At 42.5% G+C, this 21004-nt stretch overlaps 1 protein-coding gene across 10 annotated transcripts in view; it reads right to left on the bottom strand.

Moving 5' to 3' along the window:
- The window catches only part of ERG (ETS transcription factor ERG), a 145557-nt gene that overhangs the window by 14161 nt on the left and 110392 nt on the right, over positions 1-21004 (bottom strand). For 9 of the 10 annotated variants that reach the window (XM_082044723.1, XM_082044717.1, XM_082044719.1 and 6 more), the window contains 3 exons: positions 17856-18073; positions 3514-3665; positions 494-697 (listed from right to left, as the gene is read on the bottom strand). In XM_082044723.1, coding sequence (XP_081900849.1) covers positions 494-697; positions 3514-3665; positions 17856-18073 — 574 coding nt within the window. The remainder of the gene's footprint in view (positions 1-493; positions 698-3513; positions 3666-17855; positions 18074-21004) is intronic. The other variant, XM_082044722.1, reaches the window with a different exon arrangement.

Here is a 21004-nt window from a genome sequence, read left to right as displayed (position 1 = left end):
TTTTTTCACTTCAGTGAAATTTTCCTGATCCTACTCAGAGTAGAGTAAACTGCTGTCACCCCTTAGAATCATGCCTGGAATTTGCTTTATGAATCAATGTTTGCACTTTCACTTAACATTCTCATTGTTAAAATGGAAAGAAATGAGTATGTGACCAGAAAAAACATTAGCACTGAATCCCATATGATTTTCTTCCTACAGCATAATGAAGAATATGCTGGGTTTCAATTTGATTTTTCCCTGATATGGACATGTAGAAATATTCCCTCTTTTCTTCAATGAATATGAGTGAAAGCCAACTGAAACTAATGGGAATGTTTCCATCAAACTCATGAGGCTTTGAATCAGGCTGCCTACAATGTTCTTAAGAACAGCAATATTTGCAACAGACATTTGAAAACCCAGCTGAGTGTATCCACACCATTACATCCAAGACTAATATCAACCACAGATTGATTCTAGACACTACCATAATAATAGAAAACTAGCTTACTCTCTCTGAGGTAGTGTAGGTGTGACAAGAGGATATCTGCATTATAGCTTGGGGTGAGTCTCTGGAAGTCGTCTTTGGTCATTTTACACAGCTCCTTCCCATCGATGTTCTGGAACAACAAGATGTCCACGTCCGGGAGACCGTACTCCTTCACTGCCCATTCCAGCCACTGGCGTACATGATCTGTGCTCCATAACGTAGGATCTGGTGGTATCACAAAACACAAAATTAGGCAGAGAGGGGGGAGTGCTGTGAGCCCTGGTGATTAACAACAAACCCTCTGCTTTTGAGCTCCTTCTCCCATTTAGTTCTTTTGTCTTACTATTTTTTATGCATTATTATCCACAAATAAATAAAGGCTCCTGTTCTCATGCAGAGAAAACTGTCGAAAAAAGTATTTAAGAGAGCCCACTAACAGCACTGCAACTTGTATGTGAATAATTTTCAAAGCTCCCTGTTGAATTTGTATCTTTATTCAAATGACATTTTCACTCAAGTCAGAAATACTGATTCTTGGGCACAGGCTAAGTAAGCACTCATAGATTTCGCTATTTTTTTCAAAAACTAGAATGGGCCATATTAGAATATTCTGCACGTTCTTCCCGAGACTGCTGTGTTTTACTCATATATTGCTAAATCTGCAAGAATTTTTGCATACTACCTGGCAAAACCGTCTGGGGAAAAAACAAGATCTAGTCCAGATTTTTACCAAAACATAAGGCCAAATACTTTGTGTTTTTGAGAGTCATATATGAATCTTTGATATTGACTTAAACTTATTTTTTTGCCTCTAAACACCTCCTTTTTCTATTTCTCTTCCATTATACTTTTCCTTATTCTTGAGTTTAAGTAAGCACCCATCAAGATGAAGGTCCCTAAGGACCTGAAGTGCGCACTCACATAATGGAAGACAGCTCCTACCATGAAGAATTTATACTTTTTGAAGACACAAGGTTAAAGCTAAGGGGAAACAAATTCCTTGAGAGTTTGTGCCTTCCAGCCTAAATGATTCTGTGATTCTGTGATATCCTGAAGACTCAGAATGGAGCACAGAGAGGTCAAATGGCCATACTCTGTCACATAAAAGTCTGCGGGGGGGCTGGGACTTGAGTGACAAACTACATGGCTTTTCTGTGTCTGAATTCAGTGCCATTCCCTCTCTTTTGACTGTTGTTCAGGCTGACCTGAAAGAGGTGGAGATGTCTTTCCCTGAGCCGGGAACTATTCAGAGTTTGTTATGCTGTTGCTCACTCCCAGTCCTTCACCTATCAGTGCCTTTAATTTTCTTATGCTTCTCTTGGTATTTTAAACCCTCGCAAGTCAGAATATTTAATGCTCTGGAGCTTCAGAGGGTTTCTCTGTTCTCTGCAGTGCACCAGAAATTACTTAAAAGAACTCCATCTGCTACGGAATATGTAGCAAACTAGAGGGATACAGGTCTGTTTGGTAAACCTAGGGTCTGGGTGAGATCATCCATACCTAGAGAATAGAACTCCAAAAGCTACATTCAGTTTGGTTTGAAGCAAACAACCAAACATCAGGAAACTTATCAAAACATTTTGATTATGCCTATAGTTTTTAAAGGCTTCTTATTTATGATAACCAGAGAGTTACCATAGCTGGAAATGTGAATTTTTCTTTTTTATTCCTAAACATTGCCACATGAGCTGCACAATGCCTATGTGGTAGTCAAACAAAACCAACTGATTTTACCCATGCATTTCTTTTAGGGACCTCAAAATAGCAAGAGTGTGACTGTGACCATCTTGTTCCTTGAATGTCACACAAATCCACCTCAAAACACACCTCCAAGAATACACTGAGAAGAAAGATTTTGCTGACCTAACCATGCTAAAGCTTACTAAAAGACTGAAAAAAGTGACAACCACCAAGAAGATAAAGGTTTCAGAAGAACATTCAAATGTTGTGAATTTCAGTGTGGTCTGCTTCCACTTGGCAGGTCACTTCATTATTCAGTGCATCACTCTTCTGTGCTACAGAATAGAACTTCCAATACCATTGCAGAGGATACTGTAACATATTTGTCCACACATATCTTGGCAAATAACTGAAATAATCACACCTTGCAAAACTGGCCACAGCTAGTACTCTTGCATATCTTAGTAACTGAAAAACTGTAAGAATGTTAAGCAACATGCACTAGCAGAAATGTTTCAGATAGACATATCCCTGCTGGAGAGGAACTAGCAGCAAAACATTCCCTTCTGTATGCAGGTTGCAGGTGTTGTGTCTCTGCTGTGTACGTCCAATGGCTTATGAACACCCACATATGTCATGACAGTCTAATGCTTTGACTTCAGAAATAGGTATGCTCATTATTTTGCAAACTGAGGCAACAAACCTTCCAGCACATGCTTGTTTGGAGGACAAGGCACACAGGAGTGAACGCCTTCCTGTTCAATTAACTGCTGAATCTGAAAACCATGCTTGCCAAGAGTAACCAAGAATTTCTCAACTGTGCTCTTATATTGCAGTAGAGTTGCCAGTTTGCTTATTAGAATGTTTTACATTGCCCAAACTCAGGGGATAACCTAAATAAATGTTTTTTATACACTGTTCTATTTCACAGGAGCTATTGTGTTTTTAGCATGCTGAGGGGTCTGGACTGCATTTGGTATTTGCAGGAATATCATGTGGTGCAGTGATCTCTCTTCCACACACTCCACACCCAGCTAGTCCATGGTGTTAGGAGATGGAAGTGGCTCTTCATTTTGCCCACTTTGGGATGAAATACTCCAAAAGGAAGTAGAGAAGTCAGATAAGATCTGAATGCCTGTGTCAGCCAGTTCTGCTGCTGAAATGGGAAGAACAGGTTGAGGAGATGGCTTCACTATGATATTTCTCAGCTTGTTCTCTCGATGACCCTGGGAAATTACTGCTCTTTTCTCCCTGATCACCTGTGTTGCATTACCACTTTTCTCCAAATCTTCTTAAATAATGTTAGTAGACTTGGGGGAAATGCATTTTTTTTCTTGAAATTTTTGTGTAGAGGGTCTAACCTGCTGGCACAATGACTCTTCGTTCATTGGTAGTCATATTTGGAGGTGGAATGTGCTTCTCTTCCATGTAGTTTCCATAGTTCATCCCAACATTGTCTGAGCCGCTAACCATTTTCCCTCCTTTTGCCACACTGCAGTCATCAGGAGAATTCCTAGACAGAGAAGAGAGGTGTAATTATATTATTCCAGTCCTGACTAATATCCTTAGCAAAGAATCATGTTGAATGAAACAGAAAAAAATGAGATTTGAGTACCAGGGTTGGGCTATCACTGGAAAACTTAGTACCTACCACCCAATGACTGCTGATTCCTTCAGTTACCTCAGAAAAAAAATGATCAGCCTCAACAGATCATACATTTACTTTTCTTTTCCAAGCATCAAGCTCTTATATGTCTCCAAACTTATAAACACTAACAATATATTTCCAGAAACCAGGCTAGAACGGAGGCTTTTTCATGAATTTGCTGAGACTGATGTAAGTAGCTGCATTTCTCTGTCCAAACATCTCACAGACAACTCAGTAAACATAGAGATGTACTTAATGTGAATTTTCTGAGGGAAAACTATTATTAGTTGTCATTGTCCAAGTCTTGGATAAAGCATGTCCAAGGCTTGGATGGCTTCCCATCTCCACTGCTGTCATTGTTTCATGTGGGCCACGCTCAGTTGCACTCTATATCATGCAATGTAGACAGACTTCTATGTACAACCTACAGAAAAGGCACATTTGCCAAATCTATGATTCAAAATACCACACGCATGACTGGAAAAAACTTTCAGCTCCTGACTAGCAGTCTCCATGGTACTGTAGTCAAGAAATGGAAATCTGCAGAGGATCTGCAACCAGACACCTCTTTAATTTTGGCTTTGCTTTCTGAATAGAGTCTTTAGGCTTAACATCCCACAGGGGTTCCCTAATGGCATTTTAATTGCATCACAGTTTTCTTTCTGGCAGACACAGACGTATTTGTCCCTTAATTTAATGTCTACAATGTGTTTCATCAGAGAGAGAAAAATTGTTACAAAAATCAAAATAAAGAACAGAGCCAAGGGGAATACCTTTAGATGTTAAGAGGTTGTTTGGCAGGGGAAGGAGGGTGTTAGTTTTTGGTTTCTTTAGTGATACTACATTACTAACAAGCTTTCTTTTAGTCCTGACATTTAACTCCTGAAACCGTACTATAGTCTTATTAAACAAGCAGCAAGTCAGGCCACGATGCTTCATTTTGGTTCCTTGCAAACCAACTCATTTGCAGTCCGAAAAACTGACAGACCCTTCAAGGACCCAGACTTCTGGAAGCATGTTTCAGGATCTGCCCCCTGGCCCCCAAATGTGTTTCACCCAGGCCCTCTTGCTCTCCCCAGTTTGGAAATCCCAGCTCTAGGTCCAAGCATTGGGCAGTAATGTCAGTGTAAGTCCACCAATGGTCAATATAGAGGTGCTTTCCCAGAGGAGTTTTGCTGTTGTCTGAGGACAAATGAGGAAAAATAATATACAGTTTGGACCACTGCTCAACACAACTCAAAAGGATGTTGCAGATATTTTACCCAATATACAGCCTGCAATACAGCCCAAGTGACTTGGCTGTATTGACTGCTCAGCACTACCATAGGTAAGGAACTAATGCAGTTATAATATTCACAAATGTGTTTTAAAAACTAACTAGCACTTGGAAAGCTAAAAAGATTTAGTAAACATCTTCAATACTAGAGATACATTGTAAGTCTATAACTTTTTTTCTGCGCAGTGTTACTACTAATTTTACCATGTTGTGTTAATGTATATATTCAAACAAACAAAAAAAGCAGCCAAACAAAAAACCTGCTGATGGCTTTCAGTTCAAAAATAAAATCTATCACAGAAACCATTCAGTGGGTACTGTCATCTTTTTTAGGAGAAGGAACAGGTCCCTGAATGAATGTTGCCTGGGAAATGTTGGCTTCACATACCTTTTTCAGGTATAAAAAATCTTGGGTGCTGCATAGTATATGACATATGAAGTCTGCCTTGTTAAAAGGTCCTACGGCTGCTTTGTTATACACGGGACTGAATAATAAACACAAGAGAAAATAAAGTCAGCACACGATCTTGCCTGTCATTGAGTGGTGGTGAATTTAGCTTTTCCCCTCAGAACCAGAATACTTGCGCATAATTTTCTCAGGTTTAACTTTTGTATCCCACTACATACCTCTAAATATAATTTTGGGATGCAGTTTATTTCTGTCTAAACTGAGCTAAGCAAAACAAAGCAACTTTTTCTTTTAGATGTAAACATGTTGAAGAAGAACTTTCGTGATGATTGCCTGTGACTGAAATGTTGGCTTTCTCTGTTTACCTTTAACAAATACAAAGAGCATATATGCATAAGTGACTCTGCATATTAAATCATGTATATTTGGAAACATCACCCAACACCTGCCCTTATACCTGTGCAGATGACCACCCTGACTTCCAAGGTCAGTTATATTACAAAGACAAAAGAAATAATCTTCTTAGGGATGTTTTTTGGGAAACAGAGAGCTAGCAGCATTCTTTGGCCTTACTGGCAGACTTTTTTTATTTTGTTTTTGCGATATAGGCACATAGAAGTCTTGCTCCTGATGCAAAATATATCAGTATGAACCTACACCACTTCTGTGGGCAATTGTGCATTAAAAACACTCTTGTAAACACTGAACAGTAAATGATGTGAAAGATCCAGTAGTAGCACATAGCTTGGCAGTCTGACAGGGCTTCTGAGCTGGTTTTCTGATCTGAATGAGAACAGACAAGGGTGGAGAAGAAGATCATAAATAAGTTACAACTTTCCATTATGTCCAGAAGCAGATGGTCAAGGGTTTTGTCCTGTTAGCTTACTGGGTGGATCCAGTTCAGCAAATCTAAGACACTGTTTAACTTCAAGCATGTATGGGAGCTAACAGGACTACTAAAGTACTTCAAATTGAGCGTGTACCTATGCATACCACTGAGTCAAGGCTCAATTCAAATGTCTGGAACGGAATTCTACAGTATAGAAAGCAAAACTGAAAATGTAAGCAGACACTAGAAAATGGTACTTTTAGTGCCCAGAATAACAAGAGAGTGATTGTCTGCAAAAGCTGTTTTTAGGAATTTCTGCGAGTCTGCTTTATTTCTGAACCACCGGGGGAACAGGGGCAGTGGAAAAGCAGCTTTCAGTAAGTGTGCCCAGTGTAAAGGGTGCAGCTTTGCAGTGATTCATCCTCAGCTTCAGGTCTGAAATGAAACCCGAGATATTTTTCTTCACAGCTGCATGTTATTTTTACCCTTTCTAAATATACTGTGTTACACCTGGAATTTACCAAAAAAAAAAAAAATTGGAAAGGCTACAATCGTGCTACCCAAGAGCACTTCGTCAGTCCTGAGCTGATTCAGCTCTGATTGTTGATAAATGTCTATTAAAGAAAGTATTTCTCCATGGGTCCTCAGACCTGGAAGCCTTACCTTTATTCAAGGTTACTTAGAAACAAGCTGATTTGATGGTTAAATTTAGCACTAACTCCTACTGAAGCCAACTGGAGTTTCACCAACCATTGACTCTGATGAAAGCAGATGTAAGTTCATAAATAAGTGTATGAAACACATTTTTTCCTCTTCACTATGCTACTATTTTCCCCATGTGACAAAAAACACCTGTATTGTGTTAAAATGCAAGGTGTCAGAGAAACACACATTAGGAATCAGCAAAATATTATATGAACTCTGTGACATTCACATAATATAAACCCAGTCTACTTAATATTTCTGAATATAATACATTAAGAAGTGAGAAAACTTGTATTCTCCAAATATCTACATGTCCTTACAAGTTTATTTAATAACTACAGCTTAGATGACTTTCTCACAGAGTCTACTTATAGAAAACGGGTCTCAGGAGAGTAGAGTAAGGATATCTTTGAAGAGTTTTCCATGCATGGTCACATGTCAGGAGTGATGATGAGCCACCAGGAACTTGGTGAGGCTCTGGCGAACAAACCATGACACTGTGAGGCTCTGGCGAACAAACCATGACACTGTCCTACAGCACACAAATTCCTCTACTTTCCCATTTCGTAATGCCAGTGATCTAAGAAAGAGGGGAACAGCCTCAGCAGGGCTGTTGTGTCCCCACCCTGTCCTGTTCTTACATACAAGAGGGAGAGCTGAGCAAAGTCAGCTCCGTCAGATAATTTGGGTCAACATATGTAGAATTATATTTAGCCAAAATGACATCATGTAAAGGTCAGCTCATACTGAGTGTCTTGCAAAGCATTCACAGTCTCATCTCCATTCACTGCAATTACCGAAGTTGCAGTGAATTTGGTCAGTGCTTCTGCCCCCCAAAAAGGCTTATTACTGAAAAAATGGCCCATGAAGGAAAAACTAGAACTTAACTGAGATTTCTTGCTTTGAGGTACATTGCTGTTTCTTAAAGCACATCTCTCATATTGTAGTTCACAGTATCAAAGGGCAACACAGCCCTAAAGTCTCTTTCCTGCTCCTCTCTACAGCCTCTTCCTCTTTGTGGATCAATGGGTTTTGCACCTGCGGAGACCTGCCACAGCAGTGACATGTAAAGATGGGTCCTTTGTATCCCCTTTTGTGTGCTCCTTTGGCAGCAATCACTAGGGACAGCCTGACCCTTCCCAGAAGGAGCCCGTGTTCTCCAGTCACTGGAGCAGGAGCAAGGCTGCACAAGCAGCTTTGCAGAGCCTCAGGGGCTGCTTCCCTGGCATCAAAGGTGATCCCCACACTTGCCAAGGGAGACTCTGAAAAGCACTTCCAGTGGTGATAGCAGAGGTCCCAACACTTGCTTTGATAGTACTCGGTTTCCACAACACATACTCATCACCCAGCACCACAGCTGGGTGCAGCCACACAGCTTCTTCTGTGCATGCAGCAGGCCAAGCCCTGCAAGCACAACAAACCACCTACTACTGTGCAGGCAGTTGTCCTTAAATTTACTGCACGAGCATGACCATGCTTAACCTGCTGAAAGGAAAACACAGTTTTTATTTTCCCTTCCAAAGCTTCTTATGAAAGCAGCGCAAAATTCCCTGCAGAGGACTCAGACATAACAGAGGCATTAAAGCACCAGAAAATGCACGTAGGTCAAAATATCCCTGGGGTGCTCAGGCTCCCCCACAACTGCTGAGTGAACTGGGCTGGGGAGTTGTTTCCCCAGCAAGCATGCAAATAAGTAAATAAATGGGTGGATGGGTAAAGTAACTTGGTTCTTAGCTATAACCTGAATCACTCCCCCACCCCCACGGGGTGGCTGCGTGAAGGCGATGCTCACCCACAGGAAAGGGGACGGTCGGGGTGGGAGCAAGCTGCCAAGGTCTGTGAAAGGCAGGGAAGCCCCTTGGGACCCGTGCTGCCGGCTAAAGCTGGATTAAGCTGCTGCTGAAGCCGTGGTGACAGTCTGTTTATCTTTGCTATAAGGTGAGCGTCAAATGCAGTCCTAAGAAGACAAAATAAGGGAAAAAAAGGAAAATTGAAGTCCTCACTGGGACAGACTGTCATGGAAGTGCACTGCTCCATGCAGGGCTATACCAGGGCAACCAAAATGGTCTTCAACAGCCCCAACAGATCAGGGCTGGGGAGAGGCTGGGGTCAGAGCACCCCTACACTAACACATCCCCACAGTGTCCAGAACAGAGGAAGGCACTGCCGTGTGGGCTGCCCAGGACTTGGGAGGTGCTCAGGGTTGCATGAGGCTGGCCCAGGGGTCACTCAGAGATGTCACAATGTGGCACAGAGAGGTGCCTTTGGTTCCTTCCTCCAGCAAAAGGAGAAAGCAAGCACCACATGCCAGCACATGCAATACTGTTGGCTTTCTGTAAGCAAAACAAAGATACTTGTTTATTGAGTTGTATATGCAGCAGCCGTTCATTTTCAATCAAACAATAACTTTTGGTAATTGAAATAATTTTTTTTTTTTTTTGCTTCGCTTTCCCTGGCTATCTTGCAATCTACAGCTGCTTCAAGCCTCAAGGCCATCATGGTAAATTAAGGCAGTCAGCATCTGGCTCACTAGAGGCCAGTCAAGCTGTAAATATTACCAGCCTGGCTCTTTGTGTTCTCAGTGTGGGGAAACAGCTGGTTTAAGTTTGACTGCACGTTGTCATTTCTCCATTAGTGCAAACACTTCAATATTTCTTATGTGTGAGGCTGGAGTGAAGAAAGGGAAAGAAGGGAAGAGGGTCACTAAAAGCCAAAGCTAAGAAATGATGTTCTGTATATACATAATTTACAATTAGGTTGCTGCCTGGGAGAAGGCTGAAGTCTGACATGGTGATAGCTAGGCCAAAGCCACAACGACTTCCCAGTTGGCCTATAACTTTCATGACGTATTTTCTCTTGTTTTTCTTTTATTATTTTTATAGAAATTCTATTATAATGGTAATGGGTTACATTTCTCAAATTGTATTTCATTTCAAGAGCTTGTAAGACTGTTGTGTTTGTGGTTTCATAAAATATGAAATACCAGGAGATGGGGCCCTTCCCAAGCCACATATGCCTTATTTTGTGGGCAGGGATCATATAGAAAGTTAGCGAAGTAGAGCATGCCAGGCATAAACAGAAGTGACATCTTGTATGGAAAACATAATCCCGCGTGTCTGTGAAATGTCTGCAGATTTTCATCATTAGCATTATCCATCTGTGAGGCCAATGGGTGTGAAATGGTAAAGTGAATTATTTGCCACTTTTATTTTTCTTGCCTTCTGCTTTGTCTTAGAATGGCATTCCCAAGCTTTAAACACTGAACATGCCCACTGATACTACCCCAATTAAAATAAAACACCTACTAATGAAAGGAGAGAGAAGAGTCATCTCCAAACGTGTTGGGTCAGTGACAACCAAACTACTGACAGTGCCTATGCTGTGCCAGCTTGGGGAACTCCACAACCACCAGTTCTAAACACTCTAGACACAGTAAATACTGTGCTGGAAATAAAGCAGTAATGATAGCAATAGTCATAAATAATGACAATGATCATAACTTTTGCGGGGTCTTATGTCATTATTTGAAGACTAATTTTATATTTCACTATCCATATGAGAGCTTTTGGTTGCTTAGCACTTTTGAAATTCCAGCTGTCCTCATCTCACTCTTAAACTCCTGAAGCTAAACACACAATTTAAGCATCAGTGGTCAATCCAAAAGGTAACCATGCTAATTATGAATGAACACATTATCCCAGAGTGGAAAGCTTCTTAGCAAGCACCTGCAAGCCCAGCACCCCACAAAAAGCCGCAAAAAAAAAAAAAAAGTAGCTATACTAGTGGTGAACTGTGTTTGTTTTTCTCCTTGGCAACACGTTTGCTACAAGAACAGAGCCAAACCATGCACACACACACACACATACACACACATGCACACACTAATGTTAAGCTGGTGCATTTTCAGAGTAGAGTGGAACTTCTTGAAGCAGTCACACATAAAGTCCTCCATGGAGAAGACCCTGAATTTGCATTTTTTCCACTTTGGTGGGCAGCCACTCCACCAACCACCCAGCCAGTGGGAAACATGATTATCAGTCTGAGATAACTAACATCATGTCTTTTTACCCAAGATTAATGTTACTTTATATAGGCAGCTCCAATAAGCACATTAGGAAAGTCATTCTCTTAATACAGATCTCCCAGCTTTGCTGTGGAGTCATGTAGGGGTTGACTCAAGCCCTGTTGGAGACAGAGAAGAGTGTCCCATTGACTGCCATGGGTTTTGGACCATGCTTGTTGTTTAGTCTGAGCTGAGGTTTACCAAGAATACCAGGGCTGCATGCCGGTGGTAGGCCACCAGATGTGGAAAGGATGGCACTGCGCCTTAGCCGCGGGCTTGTGCTCCAGCGATGGAAAAAGCCATGCCCTTGAAAAACAAGTGAGGTCAGGATGATTACTGCAGACCAGCTCTGTTTCTCCACATGTTGGACACAAGCAAGGTGTGCAAATGATCTGACTAGATCCACCAGTATTGTACCACAGACCGGAGTATAATGCAGAGGCACTTCATCTAGCTTAAAGCACATCAACTCAGATCCTATGAACGTGATGGTCCTGTCATGGTGGCATCCAGAGCTCTGTATTGATGAATGCACCCTCCTTAGTGGCTGGGCACATCAGCTAGCACATGGCTAGACTGCGCAGGGTACCTCAAGTGCTACCCATTCAAATTTCCAGGTTTGTATAGCACAAAATAGCTACCACTTAGGAGGCTACACACCAAGGGGAAAAGAAAACCAAACCAACCAAACAAAAAAGTCAAGGTCACTCTGAAAAGTCCTCCTGTGTGTCAGATGTATTTAACCCAGTTAGTACAGAGGCTCTTTGATGAAAAGTTAGAACAGTAACATGCAAAGAAAAATGGTATTTCCCAAAAGAGTCAGTACAAAAGATACAATATTTTGTACATGATTAAATCTTAATGACAACTAATTACTGCTGGCATTTCTTTAAAACTTGTGTATCAGCCGAGCTGATGTTAGAAAATGTCTGCTGTGCTTTCACTGCAGCTAACTTTCAAAATGCTTTTTCAACTAAATCATCACACTGCTCATGCTAAGTGAAATTTATCTGTGGCCTGAATAAGACTCTATGTTCCACTTCAGTCTCCCTTAAAGAGATTGATTACCTACTAGTGAATGTAGTTCTTCTAAGCTACCTTTGTGTAGTCCCACCCACAGGCATGGTGGAGTCCCATGGGTGAGTATTTTCAGAGACCAGTAAGCAATTCATAGATTTAAACGTTTTTTAAGCAGTACCCATGACCTCATGAGAGCACTTCCACAGGAGTGAATTTCACCCTAAGTGTATAACATGAATTGTATTCATTCATTGTAATAGAATTGTTCATACTTAATTTGATAAAATATGTAAAGAACAATAAACAGAAAAGTAAGAGTATGAGATGCAGTCTCTGGATTTATAGTATAGTGCTTTACCATAACAGGGTGAATCTTTTCATCTGACTCAGAACAATAAATAGCAGAAAATAATATTCTTACATTCAAGTGAAAGATTGACTATATGGTGGCACATAAGGTTTCATTAGATTTATGTACCTGGAAGAAATGTAATGGCTGTGGCAATGTAATGGATTTGAAGAAACTCAATTTTATACCACCTGTGACAACCTGCATTATATATGCAACAACAACAAGGTAAATGGCAGCTTTAATTTAAACTTTTCTTGCTTTATTTAATTTAAGGTAGGCCCTTAGGCTATATTTTCTGGTGCTGTGCAGCAGGGTTTAGCTTTAAAAATACTGTTATTGTTGAAGAAAACTGTGTCGCTAATCCCTCCACAGCACACTGAAAATAACCCTTTAATTTCATTCTAGTGTTATTACTCCAGTATTCATAGGAATGCCAGTTTTGAGACTGTTATGTTTTGAGATTTAATGGGGGGCAATTACATCCAAAGTATACCTGGGGAGAGTCCTAGCAGAGTGAGTACATTTCTGCTTTGAGTGGGTACTTAATTGTTGATGTGTAAGAGGTTTAGTATGCTCCTAAAATTTTATTCCCCCTCCAGATGACAGAATATATGGCCAGGAAGCAGCCTAACACAGTATGAAGGGAGAGCCAGAGAGCAAAATATCATAAAGCTAACTATTCTCTAGTTACCACTTTGGGGGGTCTGGTACCCTGTTTTGCATCCTCTTTACACTGTATTATTCAGACTCAGATTCCCATGCAGGAAGACGATGACAGAGGATACTCTGGAGATCCTAGAGGCAGCACTTCTGCGGCTCTGCAGTGTGGCTGTGGTATTTTAGACTCCTTCGGGACAACACAGACTTTAAAATGGGTGTTAATAGAGAAGGTACAGTTCTACTAAAAATGAAAAACAGCTCCAAGCTCTATAGCTACTGCATGTGTTAATTTTTAACATATGAAGCATTTTTAAGAACTGAGCATTTCATTTAAGGAAATAAATTTATGGACTGCAAATGAGCTATGTGCGGAAGGCTTCTGCAGAATAGAAAATGCAAAGCAGTCTACAGAATGGCAGGGTACCACTAATCTGTGCATATAAATTGTGGTCAATATTATGTGTGACCAAGAGCAGATAATCTGTCACAAAACCAGCCAGACACCAACATACAAATGGCAAAGGCCTAGCGGGACTTCAGAAAGGAAAAAATGGTTTTCAGATTTGTAAGAGGTGCACATATCACACTAACCTGTAGTCACTTCCATATTGACGGTACTAATCAACATATCAGAATATTTGCTATGATTATTTAGCAATAACATATTACTGATAAGTAATTCCATTTTATGTAAGGCTTGAGTGATACACATTTTTTTTTCTTCAAATGGCTGGAATAAAGAAGCGTTTGGACCATGCCCTCAGACACACAGTGTGAATTTTGGGGTTGTCCTATGCAGAGGCAGGAGTTGGACTCAATGATCCTTGTGGGTCCCTTCTAACTCAGGACATTCTATGACTATGATTACAGTTCCCGAAGTATTAACACTATATATTGCCTGCACACATGTATATGAGTTTTAGAAATGTCATAACATATTTGTATTTATTAATTAGCAATATTAGTTCTCCATTCAAAATGTAATATCAAGATCTATTTTTTGAGGCATGTGTTAGGCCTCATAAAATAATAGCTTTCTGATGAAATAAAAAGCGTATGTTAATTACTATAATATTTTTTTATTTTTGTGTTAAGTATAAGCATGCCATATATGCATGCTTTTTTTGTACTGTTAATCTATTATCTTTGATAGTGTATAAGTGATTTTTCTTTTTTTATTTTTCAGCATAATGTCATGTTTTAGGAATTGCAGTGAAGTATGAAATGTCCTTGTTTTCTCCAGTTAGCAACTACACATTGTCAATAGAAGAGGCTGTCAAATGCAAGTTTAATAAATGAAACCCTGTGTCCAATGCTGCAGGTTATTTTTAATTCAATATAGAAACTGTTACATTTCTCTCCATTGTATTTTCTGTCAGAACGTGCCCTTTAGAAAACCAGTGTTCTGATCAAAAACATTTTGCAGTTCAGAGCAGTAACTTGTACAGCCTCTTCCAGCAGCGTAGCCTGTGTGCCAGCTCACACGCTGGTTGATATTGGGAAAGAACGGTCACTGCAAGCTGTTCATTTTCTAATGATGGCCATATTAAGCACCTCTGAGTGATGCTGTCCAGAGCAAAACTAAGAACTTAGTCCACATATGCTTCTCAGCTGATTTGCACTTAACTCCAAGTCCTAATGACAAAGTAGATAGACCTAATACTATTTGTTAAAGAGGAACACAAAATTTCTGATTTTCATCTCTTCTGTAATGGTCTTAAAGGTGGTCAGGATGATGCAAAAGTGTGTCACTGGGGTTTCAGATGCCTTGGCATCTCCTGGGTGCCACTTCTTTGTAAAAATTAACAGTTCTGCCAGAAAAGTATGAATCAAAATTATGCCTCATGACTAATGAAAAAAGATTGATTTACAGACAATTCTCCTGATGCTCACATTATATATCCTTGCAAAAGTTGATGTCTGTTTTGCTAGTAACAGTGCAGAAACATTTTATGCAGCTAGTGAAAAGACTAGGATTCCTCTGAAGGAAAGGCAAAGAAAAATGTTGCTCTTCACAAAGAGCAGCTTGGGCAGCCTAAACCAGCAGCCAGTTCCTGTCTATTGATTGTGCAGGTAGCCCACGTACCACCCTAAGCGATTCAAAGCATGCACCCACTGACAGAAAACAGCATAAAGGAAGGATAAATGATTAGCATTATGAAGACATGTCCAAATAGGCTGTTTACTTCAGGGCTTTTGAATGCTTATCAATCCCTGGAAAGTATTCTGAGTTCACCTATACAAGGTGAACGTACCTTAGGTTTGGGAGATGGGGACAGTGAGCCCCCCAACCTGAATGCATGACCCATCCTCCAGGCTGTAAAATACAGTGAACACAAGCCCATCCTGTCCTGCCTGCCAAAGCCAGGCTACCAGACAGGCAGAAACACGTGAACCACCAGTTTAGGCAAAAGACAGGGAGCCCAACTCCAGCCCTGTGGCTGGAACACTGCTCCAGTGGCTGCAGCTCCCCACTCCCTGGGTTACTTCTGTTTTTATCCAACGATGGCACAGCCCCCGGGAGAGACACAAAGGCGCTGAGCACAAGACCTCCCTCAGCTGCATGCCCAAACACATCCATCCATCCACAACAACACTTTCAGGCCTCTCTGGATGCAAAGCCAGGGCTTGGCTGGCTCCCCCGGCAACCTGCACGTTTTAGTGCCTGGAGCTGTGCTCCCAAATCAGGGCTTTTACCAGTCTCTGCTGGTTTGGGGCATGATGGCATATGACAGCACATTTTCTACTCTATGTTCTCATCCACAGGCTGTATGGGTTTGCCTGGACACCAAATTTAACTGATCTGACTATGAGCACATGTTTTGGGCTCGGAAAGCGTCCTGATCTCCTAAATTGGAGTAGAGTCCTTACCAGGGCTGCTAACAAGGATTAGACAGGGCAAGTTCTCCACTAATAAAAGACAGTATTACAGCTTATGTTTTTTTTCCTTAAACCATCACAGCAACAACCAAATACCTGTGATTCACAAACTGAGCTCTAATATTCAGGCTAGTTAAGTATTTCAGGAATCCAAGAGAACAAATTCATGATTCTGGCTTGATTACTTTAAAAATGTGATTGACGAACAATTTCAAATGGATCTGTATCATCTAGACTCTTCCTTAAAATCTGGGAGTATGTCAAAGCAGGAGTCTCTATATGACTGACTTTATTTATGCTTAACATTACAAATTTCTACCACTAATCTCAAAAACATTAACACTAATTATCTACTCTAATGTACTTTATGGAATTTACACTGGGAAAAACTGTGATCAATTTTCTTACAGAAATGCCAGAACAAATAGTTAGAGGTAATTTTATGAAGCAGATGAAACAGGTTTTGAATAAATACTCCATTTGTGATTATCTCTGTGCATTTGTTTAGCACACACAAAAAAAAAATAAAGAAAAAACTCACTATAATTGTTTCTGAATAAGCAGGCTTACAAGAAGACCTCCCTTAATTATTTGTACTTGGGTTTCTTGTTTATTCCTGCATATCTCAAATCTTTGACAATTCACTGGAAATTCTGATTTGACTTAGCACAATTTCCACCCTTACCACTGAAAAGCGTAGGTACGATAAGCTGTCAAACAATTTTGCCCTGCTTGTGGTGCTCATTACATTAGCATAGCAAGTGTGAACAGCAACCACAGTGCCCAAGGATGAGGCTTTTCTTCACAATTGATGCTGGGAGATGAGATTAGTAGGCAGGTGTTTGTGACAGAGAGATGCGAAGCACAGTATTCACTGGTACACTACCAACAATTATAAGCAACTGACTCTGGACCTCTGCCCTTCAGCAACACCAAAGGAAAACTGTTTTGACAGTCAGGCATTTTAAACAGGAATGCACTTGTTTGGATAGTTTCCTTGACAAAAAAAATCTCCATTCCAGGTGGAAGAAAGCCCACAGATTGCCACTATGCTTGGGAGAGCTACCAGTCAATATCCACAAATCCACACTGCATTACTCTTTTCAGCTTAATCCATACAAGTCTCTTTCATAGCAACATTCATAAGAAAAGTCCTCAGACAATTAATGAGCTGACATGCTGTGGCTACTGCCCGTTGAGCTGAGTAATTTCTTTTCCTGTTCCTTTCTGCTTGCCTCCATACATACGCTGTTTCTTCAGCACGAGCACTTGAATCCAACTCCACGGTTATGCTTTTTGGCACTATGTTTACAGTAAATATAAAAGTAAAGATCAATAGTTCACTCCCTCTGTCATTACAAGAATTTATTTCCTGTGCTTCTCTGTCTGGTTGTATTTAGAGTAAAGGCATCTGCCCAAATGACTGTATTTTGACAACTTCCACTGAGTGTTAGATCACAGACGCCACACCCTTGGATCAGTGGTGTTGCCCCAGACTACAGCAAACTCAGATTTTGCTAACTTTATTATAAGCTCTTTCAACCAGTGTGCGATGCAAATTCACATCCAAAATGATCCACAGTTGGAGGAAACACAGAAAGGTATTGCACAAGCTCATGAGAAGACCCTGCCTGTAGCATCATTTGAGAGTCTCTGTAACACCTGAGCGGGGATGGTAGATGTGACCCACAGTGTACAGGAGCCCTGCAGGCTTTTGGGACAGCAGCTGATGGCCAGGTGGGGTATCTTGGGACATCTAAAATGGTGCTAAATTCACAGGATTAGACAACTGAGCTATAACCAATACAAAAAAAAAAAAAAAAAAAGTGTACTTGAGCCATGCTAACACTGGCCTTATTACCTTGACCCATTAACTTGGTTTGGATTGCACTCCATCTTGATGGTGACTCTGGCTGGGGGCTGTGATAACCAGTCTTGCTGGGGAACACGTGGACTCATCTTTGATGTCTGCCCATATTCACTGGAGGAAGAGGCTGTCATCTCTGTCTTCGCAAGGTGGGGTGATCCGTACGCACACTCAAACAGGGACTGGTCTTCACTCACCACTGACAATGCTTCCTGCAAACCAGAGAAGAGAAGTCAGTGTGACCATGTTTCAGAGAACATATTACAATATCCCCCAAGGGGAAAAGGGCTTGTTCATGTCATGAGAAGGCAAACAGCCAGTCTCATACTTAAATACTCATGACTTTTTAGGCACAGCACTGCTGTTGGTGGAGGTGAGGACTCATGGTGCCAGACACACCGTTAGCATATGGAGGGAGGACAACCTCTCCACTGGGAAGACCTTCCCGCCAGTGACTTGAGAAGACACATGCTACCACTTAGGAAGAGCTGGGTGGGAGGAGAGGGCAGGGTGGGCAGAGAAGCTCAGGCTGTTTGCATCCCAAGTAGGGATGCAGAAGGCCACACCTGCTGGGGGCGTAAGCAAGCTGCCATTGCTGCTTGAACTGCCCCTGTGAGAAGCGACTGAGAGCTGTGCCTTGCTGACTCACTGGGAGCTCCTCTTCCTTCCTCTGGGACTGCGGCCAAGTCCCTTCTGGACCGGGAGCCAAGACACGGCTGGGCACAACCTGATCCAGGGACCCTGCTCTTTCTGCCCACATCTGCTACTGGCTTTTGTGGAGGTGGCCACCGCCAGCCCCAAGAGGATGCTGTGCCCCCCTCAGCTGGCCCTTGCTTTCTGATGGCAACCGTTCTGCTGGGCTGGCTGGCCGGACATCCCTCTCCAGCACTGTGGGAAGCGTCTCCTCAGCAGCACTGTGGCTACAGCTCGTGGGGGCAGCAGGTTCACCAGGAGCCTTGGTGGCAGGACGGCTGCCATCATGGCTGGCTGGTGACCAGAGGGAGCGAAGGTCACCCTCTCTCCCCACAGTCACACATTTGCATTGGCACCAACTCCTTCCCCGCATTATCTGGAGCCAAGTCATGTGAGGGAGGTGGTGTCTGAGCCTGGCTCCAGCAGGCAGTGTACCCGCTGGACCCATCGGAACACAGTGGGAAGGGCTAATGTTGTCACAGAGACCTGTTCTGTTCAAGCCGAGGCTCCCTGGCCAAGGGAGCCAGTCTGGGCTCCCACCCTTCTGCTGGACCCCAGTGCTGCACAGGCTTCTGGGGCTTCTCCTCCAAGGAGAGTAAGAAGGGTAGGCGTGATCTCTTCTCTCTGGTGACCAGTGACAGAACTCAAGGGAATGGCAGGAAGATGTGCCAGGAAAGGCTTAGTTTGGATGTTAGGAAAAGGTTCTTCCCCCAGAGGGTGGTGGAGCACTGGAACAGGCTCCCCAGGGAGGTGTCATGGCCCCAAGCCTGACAGTGTTCAAGAAGAGACTGGACAATGCCCTCAGACACATGTTGTGAACTGTGGGGTTGTCATATGCAGGGACAGGAGTTGGACTCCATGATCCTTGTGAGTCCCTTCCAACTCAGGACATTCTATGATTCTATGAAAACCAACTCTCCAAGGCAAGCCCTCCCCTCCATGGGCTACTTAGGGTAAACACGGGGTGTAAGGGTGTAACCCAAAGCACAACTCCCTCTTCCCACCCTGGTGCTATGGCTCTGCCCTGAGATGAAACAGGACAGGGGCAGCCCAGCACCTTGCTCCCTCCTACACGGCCCCTGCCAGCAGCTGGGGAGCAAGCCCCAGCACTGCGCCGGCAGAAGAGGCTTGGCATACACGCCAGATGACAGTAGCCATGGAGGCATCCAGCTGGCGATGACTGGAGATGTGGGGGCCAAGGATGGGTGTGGAGGAGGAGCTCGAGCCAGATTTGGAGCAGGGTGCTTCACACATGACCGCACCCTCGCGAGGCAGCGTGTGTGGGCCTACACAATTGCCAGCTCTGCTGCTGATGGCTGATGGCAGCATGATAAAACCGTGTGGCCCTGTCAACAGAGGAGGATGCACTGGAGAGAGAAAAGAGACAGAGACATGGGAGTCTTCCAACTGCAGAAAGCCGGGTGGCTGCTTGCAGGCTCTTCCCTTCCCCAGCAGCTGCAAGAGGGCTTTGCACAAACTGCAGCGGTTGAATGCTGCTTTAAAAGTCAGCAGTTGTATTTGTTCATTATGAGGCGTTATACATTTGTCATTCTTTTCATTCGCCTGGTTTGTGAGCCCTTGGGGTGCATTCTGTTAATATTCAGTTTTCTCTGCAACTGCAAGGTCTGGAACATCACTTTATTCTTATTACTTCTCATGAAAATTGAGATCGCCCCTTAATCTCTGGGCTTGGGGAATGGGATCTCAAGCAGCCCTCCAAATGCCATGAGGCTCGTGAATGAATCACTAACACCAACTCTTCCTGCCACAGGTCAGGACACAAAATTCAGACAGCGATCTGCACCATTTCATTACTGCTATTCGCATATCATTTGAGTTCTAAGGTCACTGTCAAGCTATCACTATTAATATTAACTCTCCAGGTAGCTCCCCTCCTTGCTTTTCATGCTCTTCCCCCAGTCTGCATCTCGCTATTGAACTTCTGCTTCTTGGATCCCTGGGGGTGTGAATGTGCTTCTGCGAGACAGAAGGGATGACAAAATTACACATCTCCTTTTTCCCTTGCCTCTCAGACTCCTGTGGGTCACTGGCCTGCCAGGTTGTGCTAAAAACTGCTGCTGCTGGTGGTAGTCTGAAGCTTTTCTGATGGCACATTTCTGGGAAAGCCTGCAACTGGGTCCTGCTCTTCAAGGAGGCATGGGGGGAGATGGTTGTTGATCCTTTGCTCCCCAAAGTTTGCTCTCTGGCTATAGTGGGCTGAGGGACAGCAGGGGGTCTTGATATGTTTGGATGATAAAGTAGCAGGGATCAAGAACTAAAGAAAGAAAATGTTACACTGGAAGGAAAACAGAAAGCTCTTTCTCAACAGTCTATGCAACTTTTTCATGAATATATGTATATATATATATGTGTGTGTGTATGCACACAGCCTGGCCAGGTGATCACAATGTATCCCATGCCTGAGACTATTTACTGCACAGTTCCCTCTT

This window comes from Streptopelia decaocto (assembly GCF_964273445.1).
Source record: "Streptopelia decaocto genome assembly, chromosome: 1".
NCBI lineage: Eukaryota > Metazoa > Chordata > Aves > Columbiformes > Columbidae > Streptopelia > Streptopelia decaocto.
Note: the sequence above shows the minus strand (reverse complement) of the source record. Positions and strands in the feature narration are given on the sequence as shown.